Raw genomic sequence first — 11114 nt, forward strand, 5'->3', positions numbered from 1 at the left:
AACAGCACTGCTGATGGCATAGGTTATTGTATACATCTCCCTTACTTGGATTAAAAAAATATGGACATACTTTTCTTTTTACCAACCATGGTCCATAAAGATAAGGTTGATCTCGGCGTGCGGAGGGGGGCAAATTAGGGAATGGTGTGAATCATTGATCTCAATATCCCACCATGCGCTTTCAATCGGTATTTTGGTCTTGGATGTCTAATAGCCCTCTCCCCTTCCCTGCTCAAATACGAGGCTCCGATTGGAAGACAAGACGTTAGGTAAGATTTTAAAAGACCACCAACGTGGCCTGGGAACCTCACTTTATTTCCCCATCAGAAAGGAAACGAAGCCGAATTCTTAAAAGGCCACACAAGCCCGGTAAAGGGAAAAGGGAGCAAACATCGGAAGGCACGTGAAAGGAAACCTCCACTGGTCTTATCATCGCAAGTGGATGGAGGCGTCCGCTGGCTACAATAGAGGTTAGCATTTAATTATTCGAGGTCCAGTTTTGACTTCGGACAACCCTTGACCACACATCCTATGGGACCGACATCAAATTAGGTGGTTGGACGACCCTTCTGCCTCTCGAGGGGTCACAGCGTCCTGCTTGTAGCTCACCACCCGGAGGATGTGCTGTGGACGGGTCTAAGAAAAGAAATCCAACATTAATTGCTTGGGACGAGAAAATTAAACACTAGCTTTCGTGAATTTGGATTGGTTTCGGATTAGAAATTCTTAAGCCACACACTAGGTTAGGGTTGTAGTTGAACCTAAATTCAATTCTAATCCAGCTCTAATTTAACTCAAACTCAGTCCAACAAACAAAATTACTTTTATATTTCAAATAAAATATTTATATAATTCATTCAATTATAGGGGTGTTCGGTTGGGAGAAGTTGGGATTTGGAATGGAAATGAAATAAGAATAAGAAGAACTTTTCCATCGCGCATGTCAGATCTCGATAAAAATTTATTACAGCGGAAGGAATTCGATCCGATACGCACGTGTATGAGATCGTATCTCATACATCTAGATCGGGATCATGATTTTAAGATCAAAAATTAAAGACAAATATGAAAATTTATGAAGATCAAATCTTCACTTTATGCGGATAGATATCCACCGCGAATCTGATGATCGTGGTAAAGTTCTGAGGTTCGTCGATCAGCCGCACACGCATCCAGCCTCTAGGATATCCACTCAGAATCGATCTGGGACTGTCCTATTCGATATGATCTTTCATCTCGATGATGGATCTACATGCACCTTGATCAGCGATCAACTCTTGATTCTGATCATCTGGATCAACTCTTGATCCTAGATCTTTGTATCAACTCTCGATCTTAGACATAATTTTTCTCTTTTCATGCGTAAATCTGGATCTTCTCTATTTTAGCATAGATCTACATCAACATGTAGATCATTCCCAACCACTTGGACATGGAAGAGAGGATGTCCAACTCTTGGACATTAGAACCAGATACGCCCAACTCTTTGGTATGTAAGAGAAAAATCGAGAGAGAGAGAGAAAAGGAGGGTGTTGAGTGCCAATCCTATTAGCGTGAGATGGGGCGCGTGGGATATCTCAAGAGGGGGCGCTAAAAGCTTTTTGGCACGAGAGAGTTATCCTATAAGAGTCTTTAACACTCGAGGATCTTCCATAGATAAGAAAAAATCCTAGGACTTTAGGGATTTGATTAATCAAAAGTTCTTAAAGTAGAAGGACTCTGCTTTTTTTATTTGGTGCCTGAAATTACTGTGATTTCTTGCCATGTGGGGCGTGGCCCCTTTTTGAATTCACACCAATAACAAGAGCTAACGCACGCCCCTTGAATCTTATCCAAAGGAGGCATGCACCACCTCATTTTTGAAAACCCTAGCGCCACCTCATGGGATTCTTTTTTCATCGTAAAAAACCATATGGGGCGCCAATCCTTTTGTCCAAAAAATCCATGGCCAAAGGGTTTCTTTCTTATCATGTATTCTATGCCCAATAAGTCAAGGATGAGTCCTCATCCTTATACAAAAGTGTATGCAATTGACTTGACCAAAATCCGTATCAACAGGGAGTCCAAGTCCAAAGAAGAATTGAGTTTAACTATGTGCTAGCATGGTTTTGTAAATCCAATAGGATTTCATCAAATCCAAACCCAATTGAAACTTCACAAGCCCAATTAATCAATTCTAGACAAAATTTCTTATTTGTATGATCCCATAGGTTCAATTCTGTTTGGTAATAAGATATATTGTGATCTTCATCATCAATATCATTGAAACACATTTCAATCGATTGGAATAATTTCAATTCAGCCAATTAAAAATTATTCGATCATCATAATAATTCTTATTGATCTCACAATCCTCCAGTAATATCTAGCAGTAAATAGTGGCAATCCAACAGAACTGAATAATGAACTTCTAGATGCAGTTACCATATGGTCCGATTCTTCTATCGTGAGTTTCGACAAGACTGAGATTATGGATAACTCGTCAAACTTCATCGCTCATCATATGTAATATTCAATCGACTTAAATTCATATGCGAAACTTTATGGAAACTCCTTTCCATTATTTATACTACCATAGCCATGGATTTATGAATTCAGTTTCATGAATAACATAAGACTACTCCTTTTTATCAAGATCAATAGATTCCTTCTAAGTACATATCCTACTCCTACAATGAACTTACTGTAGTCAACATACACCGTAAGATTCCGAATGGCTAGATAACTAAGTATTTGTGCAGTCAAACTATAACAACCCTATCGTAAATAGCCAAGGCACCGTAGGTTTAAGGATAACTCACACTACTGCAGTATCGAGTATGTCACTGACAAGTGGATAGATATCTATGTGACTACTCATGTTGGTCACGCTCGACACTATTATTCTCTAATAATCACCTGTACTCTCACTCCAGTGTCCCCACACTGTAGACTCGAGACTCGTCTTGAGGAAAGCGATCTGTACACCAATTTCACTAGATCAATCACCGTTCTCGTGATGATCCATCGATCAAGAGCATTTAGGAATTAGTTATCAACGATATATGTCTCAAATTCTCAGCTCTTGAAAATATATATTATCATCTTATTAATTTCTTGAACGATTCATAGACACATGATAATATGAATGAAAAATTAATCTTATTTTATTTATTTAATTACAAAACTATGCTACTAGAAAGATAACATGTGTCAGCTAACTTGGTTTTTAAGATATATATCTAACAATCTTCCACTTACAATAAAGCTAATTAGCCATAAATGTAAGTCTCATCTTCTCAAGATGAGCTCCAGTTTTCAGTTAGCTCAGTGGTTTAGTCAGTGAATCTATCATATTTTTCGTGAAGTCTACTCTTTGCACCTCGATTTTGAAGTGGAATGGATGGCCCAATCCTCCTAAAATCTAATATGAAAGGATTTAAATCTTCGTTCCGATCCTAATTTTGTTGATGAACCAAACGTTTCATAAAATAAGGCCTAACACACCTTCAAACGCGCCGATTTGGACCACGTCCGCAGTTTGCTTAGGTCCGGGTACTGAAGAAATTCTCGTCATCAGCAAGGACAAACTCCAATCAGTTCAACTGGATAATAGAACTGTTTCCTGAATGACTTGTGGGTAACGTTCGCTAATAAGAAGCCCGAGCCCAACCCAACCAGTCAGTCATGGGCCAACCCAAACATAACATGACAAAGCCCGAATCAATTGGTTTGGGTTTAAAGGTTCTATGCTTGGCTTCTCTAATGCGCAAACCTGCTTCGCTTCTCTAATGCGCAAACCTGCTTCGCATTAGAGATGGCTCACCTAATTATGGAAAAGTCTGAGGTTTCCAACCAGCAGTCCCTATACCACTTGGTGTGATCCAGTTTACCAGGAAGCCCCCTCGGTTACTTCAAAATCAACTTTGATGGCAGTATTATGGATGGGAAAATTGGGGGAGATGCAGAGTTTGTGATCAGAGCTATCACTATTTTGAGGGCTACTAACATTAACTTTGAAGGAGACTCAAAAACAGGTTTCAGCTGAAGCCCAAGTTTGACCGCTTGGACAACTCATGGCCATCCCTTACACTATTAAAAATATGGAGGATCAGCTAAACTTTTCATAAATTTAAAGCTGGCCCCCCCAACCCCCCACTGAAAAAACTAAATAAATAAATAAATAAATAATAAAAAGGGAAAAGTCATGCGTTCAGACACTTTGGATTTCTCCTTCTCAATGTAGTCAAAAATACCTGATTTTTTTTGGTAATTGGTCAAACACTCCTAATTACCCGTGGATGTGGGTTGCCATGGGGTGAAGATTAGTTAGGGCTTTGGACCGGGTATTTCCGTAGGAGCATGCTACATTATGAAACATTGACTTAATTTCGTCCCCGCAGCTGGCCGAGAGTGTGACGGTTTAATTAATTAAAGCTGCATAAGTGGGGTTCCGAGCGAGGGGATAAAGTCTGGTGATGATACCATGGAAGTTACTAGTGCAGCTATTTTCTTTTTTAATTTTTATTATTTAGGAAAGAATTTTTTTTTTAATTTTTATCATTTAGGGATGAAAATCTATTTTTCTCCGAACTACATCCCGTATTTTATTGACGAAGGAAAGCCCGTATTCCTATAGCAATTGGAGTTATGAATTTTAAGTTCATAAAAAATAGCATGGGATCTGTAGCAGACAAGAAAACCATCTATTTGATTGAATACATAATTTTTAATTATGATCAAGACTCGAGGCCGAGCTTGAGCTCAAATTCGAATACAGCTTGTTTGATACTTAAGTCAAACCGTGTCGATCCTGAGTTTTTTTTTTTTTAATTAAAGAGTTTTAATGTGAATGTTAAAACTCAGCCAATCTTGAGATGAGTTTCAAGTTCAAGCATTTTGAATTAAGTTGAACTCGAGTCTCTAGTTATTCGATCTAGTTCAGCTCGATTGCACCCATACTTATTATTTTTAAAGAGTGTGAATTGCTAGTTGATTTAATAAAAGGCATTATTTTCGATGGAAATTGAAAACTGTTTCTTGTCGATGAAACCAACCTTTCTCTCTCCCCTCCCACACGCCGTCTGAGAGAACAACCAACTACCTCCAGTGTTCACATTCAGGAAGGCCTCGGATTAGCCGAACTACACGCAATTACTTATCGCTAGACTCGTAGGTTGGGCCTTGAAACCACCTTTGGACACAAGCACAGCACCCACCCACCAATGCACCAATAAGTCTAGGCTTCAAAGACGTCGTCCGTTAGAGTGGTCGCGTCACCCCTGTCGACCTTTTCCCAAGCCCACTAACTTCCTGCAGTCTTTCCACTAGTCGGTGGCTACCCACGTTATGGTGACCACGAATATGGGCCTACCAAAACGGCCACCTCACGTGCCATGGGCCAAACTTCTCTTGACCTGTAGCAAGCTTTAACCTTGTTAGCTTGAGTTAGAGCTCATAGCCCATAGGCTGTTCACAATTTCCAGGGACCCAAGGATGTTGTACTTTGTAGGGAAGCAAAATGTACATGAAGAACAAAGTACAAACACATGGAAAAAGACTTTCAAAACTTTGGAACAAAGATCATGTGAGAGATCTGGGTCTTCTCACCAACAGGATCTTTTAATTTCACCAACTATCTCAACTAAAATAACCACCTTTGATTTCAAGTTCTAGATCCTTTTTGAGTAAAGGAAAAGAAAAGGGGCATATGACATACATAGAGCTAACAAAAGACCACTGCAACTTGCCAACCCACATCACCAAACACCCAAGTTTGTTACAGTAAAAGCTATTTTCTTTCTCTTTGAATGACATAGGATGTTTGTTACATGGCTAAGGTGATGTGAGAGAGAAGAAGGGGTGGCATCTTTTTTTCTTCTTATTTTTATCTCCAGCACGTGCTAACCAACATTGTTGGTGGACTTCTCAAGGGCACGCTTGGCTCGAATCAAGGGGACAGTGTCCTCTGCCAGACTTGGTATCAGACCCAAAGGGAATGTCTCTGGACTTGAGCTTTCCTAAGTGGAAACACTTAATTAAAAGAAAGCACTAGGATTAGGTTTGACAACCCAAGAAAAAAAGAGGCTCGCATGGGACACATTTTGAGGTGGTGATTACTTCGAAGCTCTCAAGCCTTGGGCACCTAATCATAGGAGTCATGATTCCTCAACTTTTATGTGTAAGAAAGCTTTGGCTATCGAGTAAAGGAGATAAGGATCAAAGGGTATTGCGATGTTCTCTTAAACACATAAAGGAAGCAATCATGAAGACTATCATATGGGTGTTTCGGGTTAGGTTTTGCATGGGAAAGGCCTCTTGAAAGAAAAAAGGGACTTTAAATGAGGGCTTAAAGGTAGTGATGAAGAATAATAATGGTGTTGGACCAAGGTTTCTTTATGCATGGACGCAGCAAAAAGGTGGCTTAGGATAAAAAGGAGGAACAACACTACCATTTGGATCAAAAAGGTGGACCTTAATTAATCCTTTGGTGTTTGGAATTTAGGATTTTGGTTAGGGAAAAGTATGACTGACTGAAGGAAAAGGAGCATCCCTAAACCACAAGTTAGTGATGCAGACGATGATTTTGACTCGTGTTTTTTTTTCCTAGTTTTCTTTGACTTTTAGGTTAGGGTTGTGGGTGGGTGAAAAGAGTGTGCATGGGAGAGGTTTGGTTGAAAGGTGTTGGGAAGGGAAGTGTGGCACTGTTCATGCTGTCAAGTCTGCTACCTAGGGTTTCCAAGGCCTTAACTTGAGACTTGAGGAACTTGAGATAGTTGGCAGCCTCATCAAGCATTGAGGCAGTGTCCATCTTGCTCCCCCCGGGGACTAGCCTTTGCAGCATCCTTAGCCTCTCACTGATCCTTTCTCTTCTGTGCCTGGCTGCCACAGTCTGGGGATCACTGGAGATCCTCACATTCTTCCTCTTGGGCTTCTCTACTGTCTCCTCCACTCCAAGGTTCACTGGCCTGAGAGCTGCAGCTCTGTAGATCATCTCCTTCACTTGTGCTATTGCCTCGGTGTCGGGCTCATATTTGCTCTCATGATCGAAGTATATGCTCGAAGACCCCGAACGCTTCTCTGATCTCGATTTCTTCGGCTTGCGCCCATTCCCAAAGCTAATATGAAAGCCTCCCTCCTTGTTCGAAGAATTTAGTTGAAGAAGATTGCAGAAATATTGGTTCTTCTCCTCCAATTTTCTCTTAGTAGATATGGGCTTACCTTTGGCTTCTTCAGCTTGAACTTTGTCTGGCTTTGAAATGCCGGACTGAGTCTGGTCTGGTTTTGAAGAGCTTTGTGAGGCCGAGGCCATCTCGTCTCGATTTGACTGATGGTGGTTGAAAGAGCCATGGTTTTCAGACTCACCTGAAGAGGTGTTACCACCGTAGCTCAAATTATGAATGTTTTCACCGCTTGAGAAAATCGTTGAGATGCCTTCCTCATCATTTGTGATGTCGCTAAAGACTCGTAATTCCTCCGAAGAGCCGAAGTTTTTGGTAAGACTATCAAATGGATTGACAGCTTTAGACCTGGTGATGAGAGGAAGAGAAGAACATAATTGAGAAGATAAAGCATCTCCCCAAGTGGTGCTGATTCCTGATTTCTCAGGAACAGAATCGTCTGCTAAATTTATCGCTTCATGGCGCTGCAAGAAATCCATATCCAAATTATTGTTTATCGAATCCAGAGCAGGAGCGAACATTTCTACCATCTCATCAACACTATCAAAACTTGAACTCATTTCGCTAGCCTGAACCCCTTGCAGCTCTAATCCTGAAGTGAAGAAAGCTTGATCCAGTTCGACCTTCTCGCTTGTATTGCTGCAATCTTCATTGGATTCTGAAAAATTGTCATACTGGTTGCTCCATAAGCATGATGGAATTGAAGAGATATCACTTCGGATATCTGTTGAACTATCCCAACCCAAACTATCCATCTCCGAGTTAGTTCCTTTATGGTACGACGCCTGAATACCAATAATAACAAAGTTTTAATCATATTCGCATGCTGTAAGGGAGAATAAACAAAATATTCATATACAACATCTAATTTGGAGTCCTAGATAACATTTGGAATATTCTATTGGCATCAAATGAGCTTTGGAAAAACTTTTACGAGAATCTGAAGGATAAATAATTAGCAGAAAAATTGTTTCATTTAGTAGTCATGACTCCTACCTTCTGAAGATGGAGTAAGCACCAAAGCTAGAAAGCTGGACCGACTTTTGCCTTTCAACAGAGGAATTTTGATCTCCCGACCTGTCTCACAAGCTCAAAGAGAACAACCACTAGCTCAATTTTATCGTTGTTGCCCTCTTATACAATGTGGCAGTGATATCATTAATCAGTCATGACAACATATACTGCAAGGAGGAGGAAAGCGAGTGTTTGCTAACGTCAGTTTTAGCAACTGAAATCTTGTCTAACTGTGTACAAAGAGACGAAGCATTAAAACCCCATGATTTTAGGGTAATACGTACAAAAACTACAAGGCCACAGAGACAAGTAACCAAACACCAAGAAAGGAAAAGGCAAACGAGGGAGATCGTTTAAAGATGTTTGCTTCTCTACCTTTGGGTTTCCATGGAGAAGGTGATGCTCTCTGTTCTATGGTCTGTTCCTATAGAAAGTGGACTTATAAAGAGGAGTTATGCAGAAATGGTCCTTACTGATAGTTGTACATGAGCCCTTTTTTTAATGGTTTGCTGTGTTGGATTTTAAAAGAAAGATGGAGGCTTTTTGAGGGCAGTCAGTTTGGTGGGGGAGGGGAGGACTTGAGAGCAGATGGGCAGCATATGAGGCTTCTGAAGAAGGATTTAAAAATGAATTATTTAAGCTGGGAAAAGGCCTTCACCTCTTTTGGTGGCTTGTGCTTATTCCATGCGCCCTGCCAACTTTCAGTAGGCTGCAGTAAGAAAAGAGCAGGAAGAGTTTGAGCACCACCCTCTCTTGTCTAGAAAAATCTACAGCATGAATCATAAGATTTAATCAAACCTACAGATTGGCCTCATGGTGCCGCTGGTTAAACAGGTAATGGTAATTGAAATTGATAACTCTAAACGTCTCTATCCCTCTTAGTTTGGTTGATGTAACATCCCTACCGACAGCTTAACATACATCAAAAAGAAATTAGAAATGGAATGTGTGCATATATGAACCTTCAGATAGGTCGATGTCTCGACATTTATACAAGGTATTCATCATCACACATATTGACGCGTGAGAGAGGACCCAATAAGCTTTTCTGGACTCTCATTTTTCCCTCTTCCTCCTAGTAATCTTTTTTTCTTTTTTCTTTTTTTTTTTCTTTTTTTTTTGAGAAGATTCAGATGGTATGTATAATAAAGTAATAATTTCCAGAAAAGTAACAAAGACAAGCAACAAGAGGATGTTCCAAAACATAAACAGGCAATAATACATAATAAAGTGAAAGGATATTTTGGATTAGGTTCAAGCAGTATAACTTTAGTTCTTTTGAATTGAAGAATCAGTAGAGCAACAAGAATATGCTGAAAAAGATGAGATTATAGAGGATGTGTGTTTGTGTGTCTCCCTGTGTGTGTGTGTGTGTGTGCGAGAGAGAGAGAGAGAGAGAGAGCAGGCTATTTTGTGCTATGCATTAAATAATACAAAAAACATTTTGCTGCACTGGTTAAATTGAATAGTAAAACAACTAGAGTATGTTGGAATATCTTAATATGCGTGCTATCGTTAAGTGCAAAGTAATATTACATGGAAAAAAATATTCTGTTTGGAATAAGATAATTGTGTTTTCAAGAAAGGTCTTCTGTCATGGATTTTGAAAATTAATAAACAAACGGAATTGAAGCGTTAAATCTTTTGGCGAATGAAAGAGAAACAAGGGAGGACATTTATCTCTGTATATAGATACCTTTTAATGCACACGGCTTGCTCTTTGTGGATGTTTGAGCCTTCTGCATATATGCATTCCCATGACTACAGCTCACTGTGATATATGGACTGCAATATCATATAGAAGTCAATTAGTCTATTTCCTTCAAAGTCCCATTCGTACTTTTTAATACTCGCTTTCCCTTCTTTTCAATACCATGCCTATAGAGAAGTTTGAATCATATGTGAGTTATTACCCAAAAAAAGGAGGAAAAAAAAAAAAAATCATATGTGAGTCAACTCATGCCGACTTGAGCGCTCTCTTCTCAACTTCTTTTGGATTTGTTGTCAATTTTTTCAGCTTCGCTACGTTATCTTTCAACCAAATCTTTTCGCCCCATCCTTCATAATGACATGAATAGTTTAGCTTCGACTGGGATCATGAAAGGATGCAAAGTATGCAAGCATCAATTCCAACATTATCCAGATAACGAATGCAGGTGATTGATGAGTTGAAATGCACTGAATGTAATACAAGTATTAACAGAAAATTTATGTTCCTCAGATCTATATATGATACGGAAATCCTTTGCCATAAAGATTAGGGCCCTAGCTGCTTCATGAGCAATCCCGAATAAACATGAATAAAACCAATTTATCCAGCTTTATTCCGCCGAACAATCTTTTTGGCACCAGAATAAAGCAAATTGAAGGGCAGGTGCTTTTGAAACTGCAGAAAAGTTGACGAACACCTTCTTAGTCAATTTTTATCCTTCTTCGGTGAAAACGAACTAGATTTCGTTCAATAACGTAAAGATTTGCAATCCAAGCACTGATTTATTGAATAAAACTATCCGGCCGAAATAGTTGAATAATTTTGCTCAAACCTATGCTAGCTCCAATCTTTTTCTTCTTATATAATAACTCGGATAAAATTAAGCCGGAAATAAACGAGGCCAGAGATAAGATTGGACCACAAGCACCCCCCCCAGGCACTGGCATGAAGCTCATGAAATCTTAGTCTTCATGGTTTTACCAACCAATTCAAGTACTGCAGCCTATCATCAAAAATAAATAAATTTAAAAAAAAAAAGGAAAAGTACTGAAACCATTGACGTGATCGCATTAATCTCACCAACTACGGTACTGACCTTTGGGTTCCACAGCACCATACAGTTCCTGGTAGAAATTGTAAATCTATAAACGTGCATTAGAAGTTGGAATGAGGGAGCAGCGAACGCCCACCAAGGAAGAAGGGAAAGGGAAACTCGTTCGGGGACCACC

General features: G+C 39.6%; 1 protein-coding gene across 4 annotated transcripts; it reads right to left on the minus strand.

Moving 5' to 3' along the window:
• Window positions 1-5549: 5549 nt before the first annotated feature.
• Window positions 5550-8959, minus strand: LOC105036195 (uncharacterized). 4 transcript variants are annotated; one of them, XM_073253131.1, is made up of 3 exons: window positions 8833-8959; window positions 8157-8341; window positions 5550-7945 (listed from the first exon to the last, which is right to left on the minus strand). In XM_073253131.1, exon 3 carries the CDS (start codon window positions 7913-7915, stop codon window positions 6608-6610), a length of 1308 nt encoding a protein of 435 aa, XP_073109232.1. In that variant the 5' UTR covers window positions 7916-7945; window positions 8157-8341; window positions 8833-8959; the 3' UTR covers window positions 5550-6607. The 4 variants fall into 4 exon arrangements, with proteins under 4 accessions (XP_073109232.1, XP_073109231.1, XP_029119380.1 ...); XM_073253130.1 differs by lacking the exon at window positions 8833-8959 and adding an exon at window positions 8550-8778; XM_029263547.2 differs by lacking the exon at window positions 8833-8959 and adding an exon at window positions 8550-8778 and having other exon boundaries at window positions 8157-8404.
• Window positions 8960-11114: the final 2155 nt, after the last annotated feature.

Source organism: Elaeis guineensis, chromosome 2, assembly GCF_000442705.2.
Source record: "Elaeis guineensis isolate ETL-2024a chromosome 2, EG11, whole genome shotgun sequence".
Lineage (NCBI taxonomy): Eukaryota > Viridiplantae > Streptophyta > Magnoliopsida > Arecales > Arecaceae > Elaeis > Elaeis guineensis.

Coding starts and splice junctions, on each gene's coding strand:
- LOC105036195 (XM_073253131.1), bottom strand. CDS start 7,915: ATGGATAGTTTGGGTTGGGATAGTTCAACAGATATCCGAAGTGATATC.